This window comes from Aulonocara sp. 'chitande type north' Nkhata Bay, linkage group LG8 (genome assembly GCF_057382095.1).
Source record: "Aulonocara sp. 'chitande type north' Nkhata Bay isolate Kocher_YH1m ecotype deep benthic linkage group LG8, A_spYH_male_GT1.1, whole genome shotgun sequence".
In the NCBI taxonomy this organism is placed as follows: Eukaryota; Metazoa; Chordata; class Actinopteri; order Cichliformes; family Cichlidae; genus Aulonocara; species Aulonocara sp. 'chitande type north' Nkhata Bay.
The window spans coordinates 9,932,749-9,956,456 of NC_141351.1; the positions used below are offsets into that span (position 1 = coordinate 9,932,749).

Consider the following 23,708-nt stretch of genomic DNA (forward strand, 5'->3'; position numbering starts at 1 on the left):
TTTTGGTTAAACTGTCAGCAAGTAATTTGCATTTGAACTGTTAAATTTTTTATATAACTTTGATGCACATAAAAAACAGCTGCTTGTTTAAGCGAAAATACATTGATGGGGTTTTTTTTGTACTAACAAAGTTGTGGAGTTGTAAAGTATTTTGTCTCGCGTCAATTATATCATCAGGTATGTTGTTATCGCAAATTTTCAAATATATATCGCGATAAATATTTTTGGCCATATTGCCCTGCCCTACTAGTTAGGCTAGACTAAACTAAAGAATACAAAGTAACAAACAGTTGTTAAGAAAACTATAAAATAAGGATTCCGAATTACAAAACTCAAGTAGCAAAACCAAACTAAGGATGCGCGCGCACACACACACACACACACACACACACACACACACACACACACACACACACACACATAATTGATTTTGTGATATTGTAACATATATCAATATCAACAGATATGAAAGAAAATTATTGTGCTGTTATTTTTTTCTAAACCACTGAAAATACCCCTCCAAAAAATAATTATTCTGGTTCTAATACTTCACTTCATGTGCTTAAAATGGAAGGCTTTTTGTGCTCACCTAAAACCTTTAAGCTTGTCTTTTGCTAACTTGTGTAGAACTTCAATCTTAAGACATGTGTACTGCCACAGCAACACAAACACAGCAGCAATAGGCAGAAATTTCCCTTCTACTGTATGATACCCATCTACCCATTTTCTTAACCGCTTATCCAGTTCAGTGTCACAGAGGCAGCTGGAGTTTATCTCAGCTGACTGGGATAGGAAAGAGGCAGGCTACATCCTGGACATGTCCTATTGTAAGACATGACTTCTAACACTCTTCATGCAAAATTCAATACTCTTCTGAGTCAGAAACCCCTAGAGGACTCTATAGCTTTTTGTGAGTTACTTTTCTTTCAGTCAAGTAACTCACATTCACACAGCAGCTAAGTATGTTCACTGCTGTCCTTTTTTAACGACACATAAACACTTCAGACATCCTCACATACACACACACACAGTCTTTGTTTAGATGGAAGCTGACCACTGCTTCTGTTTTTGCTCATGTCTGATGTCCAGCTGACTCCCCTTCATGATTCATTATGCGGCAGTTCAGTGGGATATGCACTCCGCTGAGTGCGCTTCCTCGTTGCCTTCATTGTCTGAAGAATGATTAGGCTGCCACTGCTGTATCTATTTGTGTGTGCGAGTGCACATGTGGAGGTGGGGTGTTCGATGTGCAGCGAGTGCTCTTCCATTGGCGTTCGCAATAACCCAAACCAAAAACACACTCAGAATTTCTGGGGACAAGCGAGCCATGTTTGGTGTCAAAACTCCACTTCAAGGTACAATAACAGAAAAGGACAACCGGGAATCAAAGGGGGGGTGCTGATGCATTACTGTTTAAGCGTGTGCACATGGGAGTGTTTGCAGCAGGGGTTGACAGGGTACTGAGATCGTGTCTGTCTTAAGAACACAGGCATGAGACCTCCCGGGTATGTTGTTCGCACGTCCTTGGAGAATCACACCCAGCAGCTTACACGTGGACAGATAGGACGCACAAACACAGTCGCTCCCTGCGAGGCAGCAGTAATCCATCTTCTCAGCCCGAATGCATGCAGCACACTTCCACTCAGCATGATGCATAGAGATGAGAACAACGTAAACAGGCACCTCAAGTTGTTTAGTTGTGACAAAGATCAAAGAAAGAAACACGGCAGCTAAGACAAAAAACAAGCATGCTGATCTGACGTCAACGCCATTAGGCCTAATAAATCCTGAACTCAACAAGACAGCTAAAATATTCCCTCAGACAGCAGCCACTTTGCCAGTGACGCGTCTCAGCTTTCACTTCACAGTAAGGCTGTGTATTTTGCACCAAGTAAGAGGGGGTGTGTGGTAGGGTAACGCTTTATTTTTTGTAGAGCTTAACTAAGTGAGTACTGAGAGCTGGAACCCATAAATCATCATCATCAAAAACAATTCACATAAATAAAGCAGTGCAAAGGCCATAAGTACCAGCACCAGTTTGTCTGTGCAGCCAGCACTGCTTCTGTGTGACAGAGTAGTCCTGAATGGCCCAGTTAGAGCCAGTTATATTTCCCCAGTGACAAAAAGTATTTGCTCAGCTCATCACAGTAGAGTTTAGGAAATAAATATCTTGAATCTTCTACTAAGCTTCATAGTTATCTGTTCATTCGCAAAAAACAAATAAAACCCACTGTAACATAAAAGCATAAAGAGCTACTAAACGTTAGTGTTATTCATGCAGAAATACACATTTTACAAGACGTCCAGTAGCCTCCTGTCTCCTTTGTGAGCAGTTATGTATTAATTTTACATTCGTCATCTGCCTGCCTCAGTTCTGAAGAGCCTGACTCCCAGGCGTCCACTTTCTGACATCGGCCTAGGGTGTTTGTTTTCCTTAAAGCACTTTTATAGGGCATGAGAACCCCTTAATAGACAGCAGGCTTCAATTTCTTAACACTGACTTCTTTATCAGATTGCTGCCAGCTTACTCTCAGTGGAGGTAATTCAATTCAGTTAAAAAAGGAGCCTGTACATTTACTCTGGTCAGCTGTTCCAGACAAATGATTCTGCTGTGTGCAAAGACAAATGACCCATTAAAGCATCTAAAACACTGCTGCACCTTCTGCGATCATTTTTTCCCTTTTTTTTTTCTTTTGCCCAAGACATAAGTCACATTTAAACCCTGGATTAAGCTCTTCAAATGATTTCATGTCATTTTCTAGATAAAAAATGTACTTACTCAAGATAAACAGTCCAGTGAAGAATGACCCTAACTGCTATAATCAGTTACATGACGTCCCCGTCAACGTGATGATGATGACAAATAGTAAGATTAGACACATTGGCAAATGAAGTAAATAGTATTGATCCTCTTGTCATAATGCATTATTCTGCTGGAAAGCCTTGGGTACATGCATTTATATGGTTGTCATTTTTACATGTACCAACAACAAGAGTACTGCAGTCCAAACTTGGCACTTATTTAAAGCAAAGACCTCTACAGTTGGTCACTGTGCCCTGCCACACCGCAAAATGTAATCATGACGAGCACAAGGAACACGACAAACAGGCCAGGGCACTGACTCAGTTTCAACGCTCCTCTACAAGCCAATCAGATGGAGCATTTTAACAAATCCAATCTGCAGACCCTGCTGCCAGCATCAAGATGGTCCAAGACCACGATGCTCTCCTAGGTTAATACCCAGAGGGGTCAAAGCTATTTTTGGCAGGACAAGATATACACAATGTAAAATAAAATCACTGTACATTTATCTAGACAATTTTGTCTGGCCTAAATGTTTCCTTAAACAGATTATTCTTGTTTTTTATGTATTTAAAAGAACCATGCCAAATCTATGTATTTGACCTACTGCTGACTAGTCTTCTTTTCCTTATTTCTTAAGTAGTGTTGCTCCAAAATAGGTAACCAGGCTCTTCCTGTCTTGTGCAAACATACATGGAAGTATATAAGCAAAACGTTTGGACAATTCAAACGAGCTTGAAAGTCAATATTTGGTATGACCACTTATATGCTGCAACACAGACTGAATTCACTTAGGCAAACTTTCTTGTAATTTCTTTAAGTAGTCATCAGGAATGGTTCTCCCGCCTTCTTGAAGGACATTCAAAGCTCTTCTGTGGATGTTGGCTGCCTTTTTTTCTGTTCTCTGTCAAGATGATCCTTCACTTCCTCAAATATGTTGAGGTCATGTTGAGGTTGTGCAAACCATGATTGATAGTGTTCCACGACATATCCAGATATGTTTTTACTGCAATGGCAGTCTGTTTGGGATCACTGTCATGCTAAAAATGGTGCTGCTAATCAGACAATCTGATGGTACTTTTTTGCTTTCATAACTCCATAAATTTTGACAAGATTCCCAACACCACGGCCTAAAATCTAGTCCCAAACCATGACAGAGCCTCCACCTTCTGTTTTACAGAAGGCTGTAGACACTTAATGTTGGACACCACTTCTGACCTCGTACATTTTGACGACAAGGTCACTTCAGTAGACCTTTTGCCACTGATTTTCAGTCCAATTTTGTATAATTTGGCATACCTCAACCTTTTCTCCATGTTTCCCATTCTTAAACATGGCTTCTTGACAGCTACCCTTCCACTGAGATCATTTCTGATGAGGCTTTAGTGAACAGTAGATGGATCAATTGTAGTGCCAGATACACCTCTCAATACTTTTTTGATGGATTTTCTATTTCTTAAGAACATGAATTTCAGATACTGTTCATCTACTGTAGGTTGTTTTTAGGCCTTCCACATCTTCTTTTATCCTCCACTTGCCTGTTTTCCTCACATTCCTCGTTTGAAGCTTTGTAAGATCCCAAAAGACGGAAGGAATAAGTAGTAGGGTTTAAGAGTGTAATAACGGACTGAAACAGAAGATGGCAGCACTGCATGTACAAGGATGCCAGCTGCCGTTAAGCCCCGAAGAAGAAGAAGTAGTGTCCGGTATCGTAGCTGTGTCCAAATTCAGGCACAGCATCCTCCTGTGCCTGCATTTGTAGGCCGATTACGTTACAGCGACACGATGAAGACTGTCCAAATTTGAAGACTCCGACAAATGCGGCCGACAAATGCGCCCTTCATTTCCCCAGATTTGAAGGATGGGTCGGGTGTATACTTCGTGGCCCAACCTATCAAAGAATTCATAGCGCGGCCCTGCTCAGTTTCCAACAATAGCGGCAGCTAGTTAGTTTTAATATTACTCTTATTATTCTTTCTGGGTCACAAAATAAACGTTTAACATATTTTCAGGCGAGAATGTAGCTGTGTAAACTTCAGATATCTGCTTGGTTTATCAAGACACCACATGTTTTCAAAAGCACTTTCGGAGACGTCTGTTACCCACCAGCTCGTTAGCTAGCGGGGGTTCAAGGCTCACTAGAGCCGGTGAGAACACCGGACTCCCGGCAAATCGTTTTCAAACCCACCGCCGTCTTTCACTACTCAGGTTAAACATGATGTATAAGTCACTTAGATAACTTAAAAATGTTATTGTTTGGCTTATTTCAGTATATTCTTTGTTCCTTAGTAAATCAGTTTGGCTGAGATTAAAGTTATAGTTTTTACACAGCTGAATAAATGTCAAGCAGACAACTGATTATCAGAAGTGTGAGATGCTCGAGAATATACTCGTGTCCTGTTATATCTCAGATAGCAAGGAGCAGACAGCTGAGTTTATTAAACTCCACCGAAACAATCTGCAAATTTCATTAAAATGTAATAAACTATGATCTTGTCTTTATTTTTAGTCAGCACGTACCTTAAGCACTTAAAGCTGTAAGCTAATGATAGTCATATAAGAGCAGGTGCATGCTGGTGCAATAAGCTGTACGTTTTACGTCCAATGGATGATGATCTGATTAGTCGACTAATCGCAAAAATAATCGGTGACTAGTCGACTATCAAAATAATCATTTGTGGCATCCCTACAGTCAAACTGCATTATCTTTGGCCTTTTCTTTTAGTCATTGAAAGTAGAAAGAAAGTGTTGCATTGTTATGCCTCAATGATTCACAAGCCATTTTTAAGTCCTCTGGAAATGGTCAGGTACAAGGTCGGGACCTTCACAAAAGCTGGAACTATGATAAGAAAGTCTGGCTTCTTGGAAGCAAAATATAAAGAAATGAAGGATGCCTCAAGACTTTAGCACAGTACTAATACTACTGTGACAAAACAATTTTAAGACAGTTTAGGAGCGCTAACACCTGCAATTAGGTGTGAACCAGCGACAGGCTATGTCATGGGATATTAAACAGTGCAATCTAATATTAAACCACACTTGTTCAGGAAACATCTAAGTGATCTCAGATATCAATGTTCCAGGCATTTTGTTAGAGCAAATATACAAATGAAAAAGTAAGCCTCTTAGGAATTCAAAACTACATGAAGACAGAGGAAATGTTATGAGGCATTAAAATGGAAAGGCCATTATCGCCCACTCTCCCAAACTCCAATATTTGAAATATAGAATACTGATGAGTTAATCAATAAACTGGCAACATCAATCAACTAACAAACATCTTTTCTTAAAAGGCTTATTGTATAATTAGATTAAAAATGGGACTTGCCAAATGAATTCACACAAAGAAACGCTAATAGGATTAATTCCTCATGGTAAATGGTTGCATCGCCCTCTGTTGGTTGAGTACCTAAATCTAAATAACCACAAATATAACAAGTTTTCATTATTATGCTTGGCCTTATCTTATCAAGACTGAGTCAACAAAACATTAATTGGAATGCGCCGAGTGTCAAACAATTACTGACTCCGCTTTATCTGGAAAACACAAACTCTATTACACCGGTGATGATTATAATAAATAATGTTGTGTGTTTCTCTGTACTCAGGCACAACGATAGAGTGGAAGGACAGAAATATGGTGTCTTTGGGTGCATTCACGCAAGACCAAACACACACACACACACACACACACTATCGGGAACAACAGAGAAAGTATTTGCTGTCAGAACCATGTGTACAAGCTTGAGTGTATGTGTGTGAACATGCATGGGGGTGCGTTTATAGCCCCCTTGCCTGTTGCCATGACTCACCAATGAGTCACAAGCCAGGGAGTGCGAAGTTGCGCAAATCAGGAGCCCTTCTTTGTCACTTCATAGTTTGGCATGGTGCAGCAGCAGGTCGGTGACGTAATCTAATCATTAAGAGAAAGCTAGTCATCCTGGCATGGGAGTCATAGGTGTCAGAAAGGGAGGAGGGCTGATTCAACAATCACTGACTCAATATGAGACACGAGTAGGGCTGACACTTGGTTACTGTAAATGAATGGTCTCACTTGACAGGTTGGAGTGTAGGGAGCTGAAGGGAAAGCAAGCAGGCACGCATCCCTTTCTAGGCCCAGTCACAGGTATGAATTATACATTCTGCGTCCATGCCGGTGAAAGATATGTATAATGAAATCCCACCATGGATCGTGTGATTCACACACACACACACACACACACACACACACACACACACACACACACACACACACACACACACACACACACAGCGCTTACTGTATGTGCACACAGCCCAGAAACACAATGCCAATCCTGTTTCAGCTATCTGCAGAATGAGCTGAGGAGTGAAGATAGAACTCCCATGGCTCTTATCACACTCTGCCCAGCTACAGCAGCGTCGACAAGACGAGAACCGCACATGTTTGCAGAGGAAACTACTGTGCGTTGAATGAAGGAAAGCAGGTTTTCAGAGGATAACAGCACATTATAAAAGCTGAGTCTGAGCTAGATGGCATGACGCTGAACTAAGAGTTTTTGCATTCGCAAAGTGGACAAAAGGCATTTAGGGTCAGATAAATCACCTGCCCATCCCCCAACAACATTCAGATGGTGTGGTTACTGCTCTTCTGCACCATCCTTTCCAGGCTTTTTTAAACTTTCTGCTGACTCGCTGTTCAAAGAGGAAACGTAGCCACAGAGTTTACGAATAATGGTGCGCCTTCATTGAATTCGAGATGCGACTGCTCCCAAGCGTATTCATGTTATATGTGGGTTGCTTTGTATTGCCTGCCCTCTTTGGTTCAGAGAGCCTTGCAAGATTGTTTATCCAACCCTCACTTTCGCAGAACTGCCTCCATCAAATCAAAGAGCCAACCTTTCGCATGCTGGACGATGATGAGTTCTGTTTAGCTAAGAATAGAAAATAACAAGATTTCTAAATGCACAGACATGCACCACAACAACCTGCCTCACCAAAATATCCAAAACATGCAGAAAGACAAAAGATGTGTTTAGATGTCACCACTGTTTAATCACTTATAAATATCCTTAAATCAAAGTCTTTGAAACATTTGGCCCCTGAAGTTTCTTATTAAGGCATCTTATTTACAGTTCCCAAAATGCTTGGTGAGCTGATGTAATCTCTTAGTAGATGCAGTATAGCTATACACCGCCAAACACAATGCCATGCATGCAGCTGAAGCTTGGGCAACAACAGTTCCAGGAAGCACCAAAATAGAGACAGGACGTTCATTTAGTAAACACAATAAAGCATGTCAGCAATCTGTGTAAAACAAGCTGTCAAATAAGATAAAGAAAGACATGATCTGTCTTACTCTATGAGTTGCTCCATTCCAGCACCCTGAGGCTCCAGTGGCTCCCCAGGTGGGGATTTGTAGTCCTCCTTTTTACACCCACTTGTTTATTTCCTGGAAGCAGAGAAACAAGTGTGTTATTCCGAAAGTGCATTAGAAGAAAAGGCCTGTATTTATCGACAGTTATTTTTACAGTAGGGTGAAATTCCTTTGTTTTCCCAGTTAGGAAGCTGAGGTCAGCAGCACACTGTAAACAATGTAAAACAGAGGGAAATGCTGAACAAGCACATGTGGGCCTATCTTTAAGTCATACATCAAAATCATCATTCATTTTAAAGCTGAAGGTGATTTTTTCCTTCAAGCTATCGGTCTTGTAGTTTGCATGTCCTCTGTATCTGTCAACCTCTCCGTGTTTTTTTAAGGGCCTCTCAAGCCCAGTGAGATCTTGAGGTGTTGAGTTTCAACGTTATCGTCATGCTGTGTGATTTATGATGGAAACAGAGCATAGGGCTGGTTTCTGTGTCCTTTGTGAATTTCTCTGAATGTTACACTACTACTACCAAGTATCGCAGCCTTCTACTTACACATCATGAATCTGAATAGGTGTTTAAAGCCCATAAACACGATCAGGACTATCAGGTCTTTTCTTACATCCATTTACAACTGGTTAATTACATGATTTGTACATTTAGTGTAGCAATGGAACTGACTTTCAAAAAGTTAATTCTGTTCCTGTTTTCAGTGGGAGAAACGTTTCGTCGCTCATCCAACTGACTTCTTCAGTCTCCATTGACTGCAGGTTTCCCCAACCTTACAGTACATTTGCACAATGACTAAAACTAGCACCACTGATGAACAATGGGCCACACGGTCAGTTTCTTGATCATTAATATGCAATTTGTCATGACCATTGATCAATGGCCGTAAGTAGCATTCACAGAGAGTGGGGGAATGGCTGCAATCACAGCATTGTAAGATGGTGACAGATGTACCCTTAGTCCCCCTCCTCGATTCAGAGATGGTCTTTCCCTTTTCACGTAACCTCATTGACTCCTCGCTCAAACCAGAGTTCCTCCCTGTCCAGGATGTGTACATCCTCATCATTGAAAGAGTGGCCACTCGCCTATAAGTATGACTAGACTGCAGAGTCCTGGCATGATGAGTTAGCTCTTCTGTGTTGTGCCATCCACTTAGCCAGAGGTTAAGGAGGAAACACTTACAGACATTTTTTCTGGCAAGTCCAAAGGCCCAAAGATCCATGTAACTGTGATATATAACAAATCAAGTCATTTTATGCTTAGAGTACATTTAAAGATGTCTATCTGTCTTTATTAGTGAAAAACACTGTTGTAAAGCAAAAATACCCTGTAAATACTATCATTACTGTAGATAACTATGTATTTTTACTTTATATTACATGTAGTTAAACCTATGGGTTCATTTATAGAAGGAAAACAATAAAGTTGTTATTAGTTAACCTTCAGTTAAAGTTAGTAGTGTTAAATGGCAACAACTAAAAAACAATAAAGCAAGCATAACACTGGATGACATGATAAATAGAGATGCCCTTGTTGACCAGCCAGGGACCAGAATCAACTGATTGCCAGTGTTATCGGCCTTGACCAGTGACTGAAAGATCAGCTAGCAAGCCTGTGCACAACAAGCACAGGAACACAGGCAGACAGTCCTCAGTGTGAGTCCTCACTCAACACAGATTCTCAAATGTTTTTTGAATGTTTAGAACAGCAACCCAAATCAAACACTTAAATTACCTTCACACAGCAGAAAACAAACAACAAACAGCAAAACAGAAACTAACAAAGGCAGAGTAGCTAAAGCTAAAGCTATCAAGAGCTCAGAGCCAGCTACAAGCTAGCAGCCTCAATATAAGCAAAGAGTCAAAGAAGTTGCAAGGAAAATTCTGGAGATTCGTGAAACAAAGAAAAGGGTCCGTGTCCTGTTATCTGGTGAAGCTATAAACATACAGAAAAATATGTCAGGCAAAACTTGTAAACTAGCACATAATGACAAAACAAGCAAATCTGGTCTCAGTTTCAGAACTGCGAAACCCAGACCATAGGTCTTAAGATTAAGCCCAATCTGAATATGCTTGAGAGTTTAGTTTTTAGTTTTTAGTCGACTTTTGAAAGTCTTTAGTGGAAAAAGATCCCCATAGCCCTTTTAGGGACATTTAAAGAAGCAAAAATGTTTTTATAATTAATCCTATACTATTGCCAATATTACTATACTAGGGCAGACACGCTCATGTTTGCCAGTGAAGAGTCAAGCTGTAGTATTTGAGCCAAATGCAATCATGATAATTTGGGACTTCCAGCATATAAAGGATTTTAGTACAGCAGTGGATCTATTAGAAGTATAGGTGACCTTTCCAAAGGTTATTAAAAGAAAATAAGTGTTTAAGATTAGCTAAAAGCATTACAAGAAAAAAAATGAATCAAATCACAAAGGCTGAGATTTACAATATGGTACCAAGGAAGGTTTTTTCTAAATAAGTAACTGTTACTCAACAATTAAATTACTAAAACAGTTGCTCTTTCATTTCCTGTGATTGACTAATCAAGTTACTGCTGCAGGTCTACAGTGACAGTTATTCTTTTCTTTTTCTTCACACATACACAGCTCAACTTGAATCAGTACAATGCGCATGAATCTAATCAATAGCTTTCATGTAAATGTCAGGCAATTATGCAGAGTTGCAGCACCTGGATAAACTGCATATGGGTGCTAACACCTCTTTCGCCCCGAGCCTGCATGTTAATTAAGCTGAACATCTGGCGAGAGGAAAAACACACTGTCGGATTGAACCGACGGGATGCTGCCTTGATCCAAAGTGCTGAATGTTTTGGAAGGTGAACTTCAGTTACATTTTTGATGTGCTTATTTCCCTGTGCCAAGATCTACTGCAGTCCAAAAAAATAAAATAAAAATACAGGGATTAGGAGCCAATCTTTTGCTGATGGTAGGAAATCTCTGGCTAAGAAAAGACAGCGGATGCTGAAATGTGCTGTAAGGTCAAGTTCCTACTTTTAACTGAATACATCATACTGATATCACAGAGGAGGGCATTGGGATTACATGACATGCAATGAAGTTATTAGTTTGTTTTTATTTTTACGTCTGATGTGGCAAACCGTACTAAACTGAGACTAATGTGCCCTGGAATGGACTGATTGTGATAAAGAAACAAAAATAAATGGAGACTTCCACCGAGCATAAATGCCCTTGTGCTCTTTGTTTGGGGAACCAGTCGATTGAGTTTTTGTGTCCCAGCATGGCAGAGTTTGGTCAACAGACAGACAACCAGACAAAGCAATTTATACCAGCTGTTCACAGATAAAAAGAACAACAATACATCAAACAGCAAGAACAAAAGACGACTCCACAACAGAGCAAAGTGTTATTGACTCACTGGTATCTCGGCTTTATTATCGCTCTCTAGTTCTGCCAGCACTAGCTAGATTTTGATAATCCTACTGTATGATGATAAAAGATTAAAGCAACATTTAAAAACGGCATGTTTTATTTCTCTTTTCACATATTTGTAAGGTATACACCTTTCCTTTCCTTCCACCTAGTCATGCATACTTGATCCATGCTGTACGGTAAGCAGGAGCAGTAGCCAGCCGCTGCCTGCCTGTCCCATCAAACATGCATAAGAAACAGATGTATCTTTGATGTAGGTTTGTTCATGTTGCCCCCGTGTGCATGAGTGTGTGAATGAGTGTGTGTGCTTGTATGTTTAGTGTCTCTTTTTTTTCTTCTTTTTTTTAAATGTGCTTCCAGGCCCTACGGGCACAAGCTAGGCTGAGGAGATGCGGCTGCATGCCCCGACACACAAGCAGAGACGGAAGGTTGCCACAGATCCAAGGGAGGATAAATGATCGATGCAGCCATGCATTATCTTTGAAAGCATGATTCCTATTGAGGAAAGGAAGTATGCAACTGTAATAGCTCCTGTTATTAAAACTACACCATTATGCATTCATTCCAGGTTTTGTTCAGCCTGCTTCAGATTAGCACAAGTGGTGCTCTACTGTACTATATTTTAAAGGCTTAACCATGAATATGTTTGCCTTTTGCACTGACAGTCAAGGAAGCTTTGAGAATAGGCACCAATAAATTCATACCTTCATATATCCATAAAGAGAGAACTATTGTGGAATATAATTATTATTTTAAAGGTATATTTAGGGATCCTAGTACTCACAGCTTGGACTGTATTCAGAGGTTACTAATGTTAGAGTATTTCGCTGGCACTGCACTTAATGACAAGCATGGCACCGGTTCACGAGACACTCATCTTTAAGCACCTGGAATAGTGAAAACTTCCCTTGCACAAGACTGTAAACAAGCATAACCATGAGTCATCTGAGCGAAAAGCTTTCCTATCCTGCGTGTTGCCAGCTTCATTCCAGCCAGTAGGTCCCAATTTGCTCCGTCTGGTGTGTCTGCTGTATGACTGAACTGTAGTTACCCTCCACCCACCTTCAAAAACCCCCACCCGTAAGTTGATGACCACCTAATGTTACCCAGTCCTCAGTTTCCTACCATCTACACACAAATGCAAACATACCGTAGTGTAACACATGTATTTATTTTGTCATTCACACAGCTACTACTTCCATTCTCTCTCTCTCTCTCTCTCTCTCTCTCTCTCTCTCTCTCTCTCACACACACTCACACACACACACACACACACACACACACACACACACACACACACATCTTTTTCCTTTTCCCCTAAGACAATTGTGTGTTGCTAACTCTCTATTGTAGAAGCCAGTCATTTCCACATGTGTGCTGACCATAAAGCAGCAAAGGGCCGACTAAAAGCATCCTTTTCCTGACTGGCAGGGTCACAATCTGCCTCATATAAACACAGGACACACCTTAGCCCAACAGATTCCACATATCCTTCTGACCTCGTTACCTCCCCCGAAGTGCTCCTCTTTCCACTGACACAGGATACTAATAAATAAATGTTGACAAAGCCGCTTTTTTTTTTTTGGTTTTGTTTTGTTTGTTTGTTTGTTTGTTTGTTTTTTATATCTTTCTCGTTGACGGGTAAAAGACAAAAAAAGAACACTCTTTGGGGTTTTTTAATTAAAAAAAAAAGTTTAAAAGCAAAGCTAAGCCGGGGTCCTTTTGTGTCTCTCAACGTGCCTCGCGCAGGGTTTCCCTAGCATTGTCATGACAACTGTGTGTACGCACCGACACTGGCCTTTGAAAACAATACACCCACAAAAAGTTGACTGAAGTGGGCCAGCTAAGATTTTTTAAATGAAAAAAATCGTCCAGAAAACAGAGTGAAGCAGAGATATTAAGCGGAAAGGAAATGAATAGCGAACAAGTGCACAAGTGGGGACAAAAAGTGTAAGATGCAGTCATTTCCATACCTTCTTGTCGAAGAAGTATTTGTTTCCTTTTCAACTATTCCCGGGTGCCGTTCTTGTTAGCTAGAGTCAAGCGACTACTTAGCTTTTGTCACTGTGTTCTAAACAATTAGTTTGTGACACCGGTAATGTGTAGCGAGCCGTAGCAGCACGAGAAACAACTCCACCAAGCTGTAACTTTTCTCCGCCCCGGACTGCCTGCTTCTGTCTATCGGGGGGGATGCTTCGCTCCGCCTAGCTCAACCCTGAAGATAAATCACTGTGATCCACCGGATTTCAACTTTGTGTCTCCTTGCTGGTGGCAACATGTCTCTCCCCCCCGTAAAATTACACAGTATGCTATTTATAATTAGCGAGTTTCTTTAATCCCATTATATTTACCGCTTTTTTAGTGCAAAATCGAAGCCACTATTTGTGCCCCGTCTCCAGGCCAGAGTCAATTGTGATGATTGATTTCGGACAGGACAATTATATTAATAAGAGTTTAATGGGTTTTAGACTTTGCCCCGCTTCTTCATTAGCGAATCGGCTTAATCCTTTGAACTTTCCTTGTTCAAACAACCCGAGTGACACAGACATTAAAAGAGGTAATCCAGACTCACTCAACTGAATGCTTCACATGCTACCCTTTACTCCAAAGACATTTACATCTCTCCCCTGTTTTAAAGGGACAGCAGACTAAGATGGAGTGGAAGGGCCACAGCAACACTGGCACAGTGTGGTGATAAGAGGACGCTGAAGAGAATGCAGAAAACTGAAGCTTGTCAGATTGAAAAAAGCACATTAACTTGAGAGTTGGCTGGATTTGTAAAAAATAAAATAGCTGGCAATGGACAGATGCAAGATATACACGGTTACACCCAGTATCAACAACAAAGAGGATGTATGTTGTATCATAAGACACAGTGATAAAGTTATTTCACTAACTCATCAACACAAGACATTTTGTAAAGGGTAAACCCAGCCATGCTAGGGTTTAGCGTACTGAATCAAAACTAGCTATGTGTTTTGTTTGTTTTTAATTTAAATGCCCACAATTGTACGGAAGTAACAATCATGTTGTATATTATGTGTAATATATTTACACAAATGTTTGAAGTGCACTCACCAGCTTTTGTGTGTATTATCATGATGTTATTGAAAAGGATAAGATTATGTTTAATTAAGTGTCCTCACACAGACACACACATGCACACACACCTGCTCTTGTCTCCTTCCTGTCTCTCATCTCCTTCTCTGCTCCCCCAGAAGACTGAGCGAACTAGTGAGCCCTTCCTTTCACTGAATCAAAAAAATAATGCCGTACATAACAGTTTGACCGGCATGAACTAGTAGTTCTTTTTTAAAGTGATTCTCAAAGACCTTTTAGCCAAGAACTTGGTATATCTTGGTATAGTCAATTGAAGAAACTGGACAAGTGGAGGATAAAAGAAGAGGTCTCTGCCTTAAAAACAAAAACAAACAAACAAACAAAAAAAAACAGCAGCAGCAAAAACCTGACACAGGACCTGAGACACCCATCTGACCCTTTAGCTGACCCATCTCCTGTTCACTGAAACACACACACCTCTTCTTGTCTTATTCTTCTCCCACAAACACATTTTCTCCTCTGCTTTCTACCCTTTCTGTGTGGAGTTTTCCTGTACTTGTGTGGGTTTTCTCCACATACTCCAGCTTCCTGCCATGGTTACTGGGCGATTCTAAATTGGCTGTAGGTGTGACTGTGAGTGTGCATCAATAAAGACTAGGGTCAAAATTATAAGAAAGAAAGTCATCAGAGTCCCTCCTGAGACCAGCTTTATGGAGGTAAAGTTGTAGATCAGCAATAATAGGAGTCTGATGACAAGATATGGTATGCAAAGTTGTCAAATATCACAAAGTACATAATTACACTGTAGGTAGCTACTTACAAATTAATATTTTTGTCTTTAATTTTAAAAGAACATTAAGTTTTGGAGCCAACATGGTTCATACTGTTAACCACTAGATAGCATCAGCGTGCCACTAGCTGGCACTGATACTAATACCATAAATAGGACTATACAAAATCTTACAGTGTTCAAATTACTTTAGCAAAGGTTGAAGGCTAGGTGTGCAGTGCATTCTTAAACACAATTCACTCCCAAGTAATAACAATAATCTCAAGAACTGAAGCAATCAACAAAGAAAATATTTACCCCATAGAATTCTACAGGACTGGAAATCTTTTTACAACCATATCTCCCCATCCGGTGGCCTTGCAGCAGAATGCAAGTTTTTAGACTATTGGCTTAATTTAATCAACCAGGAAGCTAGCTAGCATCCATGTTTGATAGTGTTTATGACTTGGATGTAATATTTTACATGAGAGTGGATGGAGCAAGTGTGCGTGCACCTAGCTGCAGGGAGCAGACTTTATCACTATTCATTACTTTATTGTCTCCTAATCACAATCTTTTATTTATTTTGGGATGATTTATTTGACCTTAAACATACCTTGATGGTAGTTTTTGTTGGTTGTTAATTACTTTTGCATTAATTTTAATATTTTAACCTAAACACTGCTGAAGTAGCTGAATACGTTTGTTTTTTTTAAAGTCATATTTAAAAAAGAAACCCTCTGCACCATATTTCCTGCCTTTTAATCCAGGATTTTGCAGAATAACATTCTCGTCTGGCAAACATCAAATCCTGCAAAGCTTCTGTGTCTCACTGTCGTTTGATATGAATGCCTTTATCATATACGGGGGAAACACATGCAGCTGACTGATAAATTAAGAGAAAGCCCTTAATAACTGAAGATTCTTCCAGACAATATATGATGGATGAATTTATCGTACAAAAAATGAAAAGCATCTTTTTCACCTCCAAAGGAGACTTCTTTGAAGTAACACATCAAGGCTCTCCATTAGTAACATTAGAACACAAATGTAGAAAGCACTTTTTTGTGGGCTCCAATTTTCTATGTGGCCTCAACTGTATTTTTAAGGCTACTGCCATTTTAATTTGGGGGGTAAGGGAAGGGGGGACAATCAAGCTTGGTTAACAAGATCTGTCAGCAGACTGTGCAGGTTCAGTGTACAGGCACAGATACTTGCTAATTAGCTCAACTATTAGAAAAACTAGAATTTCAGTATATAAAACAGACTTCTTGAACAATCTGTTACCAAAATGAACTGCACAGCAAGTCAACTAATTTATCAATATTTCTTACCAGAGCTCCAATTCATTTATATAGCACATTAGAATATGTCTAGGACTGTCTAGCAGCCAATACATGAAACACCTGACTGTTAGCGTTTAAGTCTCTAATAATGCAGGAGATCAATATCCGACCAATATCCTTTCTTTAAAAAAAAAAATCAGGCTGTAAATATGTTCATTTCTGCCATAAAAATTAACACGAGTCTGTGTCGACTGACTTGCTTTTTGAACCAGCCTTATTTGAAGTATTGCAATCTCTTTAGTTCCCTTCATTTGTTTGCTTCAAAGTTTCAGTTTAGTGGGAACATGTTTTGTAAGAATGGTCTCTGCCACATTAGGCTTCCTGACTTGTAAGTCTAAGTCAAGCAACAGTAAATTGTTCTAATGTTCATAATGACCCATCACCAATATAATGTTTTTGAAACAATTATAATGCCATATAATATATACTTATTTAAAATAAGAGTAAATCTGATTTTTTATTGTAGAAGCCATGGCGTCAGGGTCAAGGGTTCTTCACTGTCAATTGACATTGTCATCTTTCACCAGGTTGTTATCAGCCTCCCCTCCGTAATCATCATGTTTTTAATCACAGTTTTTATATGTAGGCAATGCGTCGTTGCCAGGAACAGCAAGCTGGGTGAGGTTATGGAAGGACACAGTTATAAGTGACTTTAGTCTTAGTTAGCAAAGTGTGACAGCAGAAAACACAAGCTGTCACACTTTGCTGGGCACTGAAACAGAAGCTGGCATATAAAAGGGCCTAGTGATGCCATATAATGCATCATTAGTATTATTATATATGCTACAGCTTTCTCTAACTCAAGGTTTTAAAATGTATTGAATATTTCTATATAGAGCAATTATAGAACATTTTTATTACAGTCAATTTACAGTATGCTCAGGCTGAACATAAACAACAAAGGCAGTCTCATTTCATGTACTTTAGGTTTTGTAATTCCTTTGGCAAAATTATTGGCTGTTTTATATGTTTTATGGTTAGGTGAAAAAGAAAGCTTATACAAGACTCTGTATTCCTGTGAAAAACTTTGTACAGGCCATGGTTCAGTAGCTTGTAGGTCTACCTGTAGCAGCAAAAACTGAAGTAATCATTTTCTGTATGACTATTAGTCTCTTGCATCATTGTGGAGGAATTTTGGGTCTCTCTTCTTTACAACATTGCTTCAGTTCATTGAGGTTTGCGGGCAGTTGTATATGCACTGCTCTTTTAAGGTCCCATCACAGCATTTCAATGGAGATTGAATAGAATTCTTTTCTCTTTCAGCTATTCTGTTGTAGATTTGCTGCTGTGCTTGACATCATTGTCCTGTTGGATTATCCAGTTTCAGCTAAGTTTTAGCTGTCGGGACAGACAGCCTCACATTGTACTCTAGAATCATTTGGGATACAGAGGGTTCATGGTTGACTCAGTGACTGCGAGGTGGTTAGGTGCTGTTGCTGAAAAACAAACCCAAGTCATCAACCTTCCTCCTTGTGTTTGACAGTTCGTATGAGGCGTTCGTGCAGATATGCTGTGCTTGTTTTTTTGTTTTTTTTAACCATTTGGTATTAATCATTGTATTAACACACACCTGAATGCTTCAGACCAATATACTACCAAATGCTGCTGCTTATAGAGGTGCTCAAACTTGTTGATGATCAGTTAATCAAGTGCATTTGATTAGCAGCACCTGGCTGCTACTTACCCGCTTAATTCCTATGGAAGCAGAAAGGATGTACTTAGTTTTTAATAGTTTTTCATTCAGTAACACCTGTTTAAATTATTAGATCTTTTTTTCACATTGCTTACATCTGCATCTGTGATCAAGGACAACTTGGGGATGTCTTTTTATGGTGATGGGAAGAATATTTACCTCTAATTAAACTTTTACCATGTGTGACTCAGAGTTAGAGTTTACAATACACTGATACTTCCTGTTGTCCAGTTTCTATGTTCAGGTAGTTTCAACTTCTCATTATCTTAGATGTTTAGCCATCATGAACATGTTACCTCACATTCTGCGATGTCTACTGGCTACATAGTTTCTACATGAACTACATGTGGGCTACATGTGAACTACATATGAGCTACATAGAAATCATAGCTGAAGGTTGTTTTTAAGGGTGATCCCACTTACTCCGGATCTGCAGCGCAGGAACTCCTCTAAATTTCTGTCTGTTTAGAACCACAGTACACTTACACAAAATTTGTCTTGAAGAAATGCATAATATAATCATCACCAAGAGTGATTTCTGTCCTTACAAGCCTAATACCAAGCTGTCAGGATCTGGTAATGGGTTCACTGTAATGGGGTCAGCCCCATACACAAGAAACTGTGATGCACTGTGTATTCTGACACCTTTCTGTTTGAACCAGCATGAACTTTTTTAGCAGTTTGAGGTACAGTAGGTTGTCTCTGCGATTCAACCACATGGGGCAGCCTTTTAACTCCCCAATGCATCAATAAGCCTTGATCGCCCATGACCATGCAGAGTATACAATTCCAACAAGCTTCAAAGTCAATAATTGGCATGACCGCCTTTATTATTCAACACAGTCTGAATTCCCTTAGGCAGGCTATCTTGTATCTTCTTTAAGTAGTCCTCATGAATAATTCTCCAGGCATCTTAAAGGACATTTCAAAGCTCTGCTTCTTGTTCTAATACAGGGGTGTTAAACTTATTTACCACTTTATCACGCGGAGAAATGGCTTACTTAAGATAAAAATTAGCTGTATGTGGCCCACAATATAAAATGAGTTTGGTATCCCTGATTTAGTCCTCACTAGGCCATAAAACTCAATGAACAAGTGGAAACAAGCTGGAATGAAAAACAACGCATGACAAATCTGTCACAGCATGATGAGGAGATACAAGGTTTAACTTTTGCAGGATGCTGATGAATGGATGAATCTCAGGCGTGCAGGATAATTGGACATCGAGGTTAGAACTCATCAGTGAGAACTGATATTGTTAAAGAAAGAGAGAGACACAGCAACAAAGAAATCACAGGAAACAATGTGAGGAAGATCCCCCCCAAAAACTGTAGAGACACAGTTTTACCAGATGTTCTCTGCTGTTGTCTGGATTCTGAAATGGGAGAAATAATAATATTGAGCAGAAACAATGAGAGGACAGGACATCAGAGATTGGTGTTGTGTGTGTGAACCATGTTTGTATGTTTTTAGGTTTTAAGTTGTTTTTGTTGGTTTCATTAAAGTGATTTGAGACCATCAAAATGAAACATTCTCATTTTATTCTGATGTGTACATTATATGTTGATGACTCTATTCTTTAATGGGGAAAATCCATCAACCATATCAACCAAAGTAACTTCATCACTGATATCATTTCTAGAGGCTGATGAAAGGTTGGAAATGCTGCACCATCCTTATGATTTCCCAAAAAGGTGTCCTTCTTTCCCGCGGTGCTACGCCCTGAAAGTACACTTATAGTTTTAGCAAATTACAAGAGGATCATTATTATTATTTAACAGTTGGAAGGTGGATATGGTGAATGATGGATGATGATGGAGAGAAAGATCAGTGAGCGTTGATTTAAGAGAGGTGGAGGAAGAGATGGAGAAGTGGAACAGAATGGAATGGAGGCCAGGTGGAGAAAGGAGGGATGTGGAAGCGACTGTTGTCCAGCCTGCTGAACCCCCAGCAGCCTCGTGCGCACTCTTGTCAGCAGAATGTTTCCTGTTTCTGGTCACCCAGGACCAGGAGCCTTTTTTCTTTTTCTCCGGCTCTTTCTCCCATTTTATTTTTTTCTTCTCTTTCCTTTCTTTGCTTTTTTTCTTGGCCTCCTCCTCGTCGCCTGATGTGGATCTGAAGAGCCTGAAGCTTTTTTCTTTTTCTTCTGATGTTCCACGAGTTCTGTTTTTGTTCCACAGTTTATTATTTTAAACTACATTATTTATTTTATTCTTCGGCTAAAACACTGCACAATTTTGCAGCTGTTCTGTCTTGTCCTTTTGAGTTTCTCTGTTTTTTTATATTTTGCCTCTCATTGTATGTTTTGAGTATTTCAGAATTTCTGGCCTCCACTTCTTTGTGCTTTTTTACCAGTTTTTCGTAATCTTGCACTTGTTTTATTTTCTCCTGCTGCATTTCTGTTCTGCAGCTGTTGGTTCTTCATCTCAAATGCTTTACATTTCTGCTGCAGTTCTTGTTTTTCTTCTATTTGTTTGCTTTGCTGAAATTGCTTGTAGTCATGTGTATCATGATCATGATGTATCATGTATTGTGTGTGCATCTTTCAACTTCGCTTCCAGCTCTGCCACTTCCAGATGCATCTTTCCCTCCATTATTTGGTATATGTGCTCCAGCTGTTTATGTTTTTCTTCCAGCTGTGCATGCTGACTTTTTATGCTGTCCATCTCTTGTAGCTGCATAAAGATTATTCTTCTCTTCCAGATCTTTGTATTTGTGCTCCAATTCTTGCATCTCTTCCAGATGTTTTTTATTCTGAAATTACTTCTGTTCTTTTCGAACACAACTTGGATGTGTGCATTGTTAAGGTTTTACCATATCCACGTTCTCATGCTTCAATATATGGTTTTCCTCTTCTAGCTGTTTGTTTTTTTCCTCAAGTAGCTTACATTCCCCCCCACCAGTCTACTGTTGTGTACAACAGTAGACTGGTGTGTAGTATGCAAGTGAATAGTGCAGAAAATAGAGATTTTTGATGGAAAACTGGTCTCAAAGCACATTGAGAAATAGAGCTGTGCAGGACGTGCGATTCTATTGTGGTGGAAACAAGACAGAGTAGGAGATTCATTACAATCTTTTTCAGATGTGAAGCGTAGTTTTGGTGTTCTTTTGCTGTTGATTCAATGAATTGTGTGATGCAACCTGCCCTTTCAGGATCTATGAGAGGTCCTTTTTCTGCTCCCGACATGTCTGTGTAGGTGTCATCGGATGAACAAGAGGATCCGTTGATGTTTCTGTGGATACCACTCGTCTATATTTAAATAACAAAACTGGAGGGGAAACCCATTAAACCAGATATTGTCCCTCTCCCCTCTGATAGGCACTGGTGCTTTACAAACTCGAACATTAGACAACCAACCAACCACGTTCCTTGTTGACAGAAGATGGCGCTAAACATGTTTTTAAAACGTTAACTTTAAACACGTATTTCTTAAATCCAGCTTCACAGACAGTGTGACATGTATGTCAATTTTTGAGAGCAGGGCTCAGTGATGTAAAGTAGCCTTTATATGTGTAGCATTTTATGTCCCTTTAATAATTAAGATGAAATTATTTCGCATACGTTTGACAACTCTGGTCTAATAGTCCTGAAGAGATACTGAAGAGATAATCAGTGTTACTCACTCATTTGGCAGTGGTCAGAATGCTATGCCTGTAAAGCTGAAGATCATATCTTTTGCATTGCAATATTAGCCTCCCTGGCCTGGGTGGCTTCTACCGACGGTCCGAAACAATAATTTCAGATGTGGTTCATACCATTGACCACTGGATGGCGATATAGTGCCGCTAGCTGGTTTCGAGACTAATAAGATTAAAATGTACCATTTATCATAAGACGGACCTTTGTACAGTATAAGCTAGAAAAAATGAAAGAAAAACACGAAATCTTAAAGGTTCTGCGTAAACTCGCTTTAGCGAGTCATTAAATATATCTTTATTACATATTTGCATTAGGCGACGGTGACCGTACCCGGATATCCTTGTTGAAAGATCCGCGTTAATCACGGGAAATGGAGTTTTCCATTTTGGCATTCTCCTTTTCTTCTTACGTAATTTTACTTGCGGTTAGCTTTAGATAACAGCCCTTGGTACGTATTTAGCGTACGACTTGATCGCTGTTTGCTCTTTAGAATTCCCCCCTCCTTCCTCTCCGAGCTGTTTGAGGTAAACCGACGCGGTCGCATCAGTATCGATAATACACGACGGAGTGGAAATAAGCGCACATACGCGTGTTTGACACAGATATGTTAGGTATGAGTCGACGGCAGAGAGCTGGGAGCTGACTAACGACCGGGAAGCTCGGCGAGTGAAGAACAAAACCGGGGGAGAACTTACCGTTTCCATGGCTGTGAAAAGTTAACGTACAGACGACTGAAAACGGGAATAATTCCTCTTCAGCCGAAACGAGGTAAGAACAACCGGTGCCTGAGAGTACTTCACCAAGTGGGGTAATGTCAGGGAGGGTCGGTAATGTCGGCCAAATTTGAGAATAAGAGTGTCTTTGTGTGTAAGGTTCCCCCCGGCAGTAGCAGCAGGCGGCTGTGTCCTCGTCTCAATGGGATTGTTCAGAGTTTTCGTCTGGCTGCTTTAGTGACAGAGCTGGCAGGCTTACACTTTGGACACAAATAGATTGATTATGTGAGAGAGCCTCGTGTATTTAACAGTCGGAGTTTATTCACCTCACCTCACAAGGAGAGACATTAAGTCCCCATAACAGCGCTGACATTTGTTCTTTAACCCTGCCTGCTTGGGGCAGCAGGGTTAGGGGAGGGAGATAAGGCAGGAACCAGACATACTGCAGCCTGGGGTACACATTAACTTGCTCGTGGGCACTCCAGCTGGTTGGACAATATTACGAATGTGTGTGTGTGTCTTGAGGCCTGGACTGTGGCAATAGTCTGAAGTTTTGTCGTTAGAGTGTCAATAAAAGGTGTTTTGTTTTTATACCTGGAATGATCATGAAGGGTTAATTATTCCTGCTGTGCTTTGTTCACTGGTGGGAGTAAATATAGTGTCAGCCCGAACACGCTGGGTTGTGTAGAAATGACAGTTTACAATGTACTGTGAAAATCAGCTCACATCCCACCTCCTTTCCCCTTTTTTTTCCCAGTGGGTCCCTGGAGATTAGAAATGAAACCTAATCTCTCTCACCCCTGTCTCTGTCTCTCGCTCTCTGGCACTAACTGTGTCAGCTGTTGGTGCTGACTTGCAGTGGAACAGGTGGTGCTTGGACAGGTGCACCCATAACAAAGGGTTGCAGTCCCTTGACTCCTTCC

General features: G+C 40.1%; 2 protein-coding genes and 1 long non-coding RNA gene across 3 annotated transcripts in view; 2 read left to right on the plus strand and 1 right to left on the minus strand.

Annotated features, from left to right (window-relative positions):
* The window catches only part of ankfn1b (ankyrin repeat and fibronectin type III domain containing 1b), a 157,340-nt gene extending 143,494 nt beyond the window's left edge, over positions 1–13,846 (minus strand). The window contains exons 1-2 of the mRNA XM_086303387.1: positions 13,538–13,846; positions 8,142–8,234 (exon numbers count right to left, since the gene is read on the minus strand). Of these exons, the coding sequence (XP_086159513.1) occupies positions 8,142–8,158 (17 nt within the window). The 5' untranslated portion in view covers positions 8,159–8,234; positions 13,538–13,846. The remainder of the gene's footprint in view (positions 1–8,141; positions 8,235–13,537) is intronic.
* Positions 13,345–14,905, plus strand: LOC147323176 (uncharacterized). Its single transcript, XR_015130729.1, has 3 exons — positions 13,345–13,514; positions 14,033–14,121; positions 14,203–14,905. It is a non-coding gene; the product is annotated as an uncharacterized LOC147323176 (long non-coding RNA).
* Positions 14,906–22,525: 7,620 nt separating this feature from the next.
* Positions 22,526–23,708, plus strand: part of capn15 (calpain 15) — a 43,779-nt gene continuing 42,596 nt past the window's right edge. The window contains exon 1 of the mRNA XM_086303392.1: positions 22,526–22,840. The gene's annotated coding sequence lies outside the window, so the exon portion shown is untranslated. The remainder of the gene's footprint in view (positions 22,841–23,708) is intronic.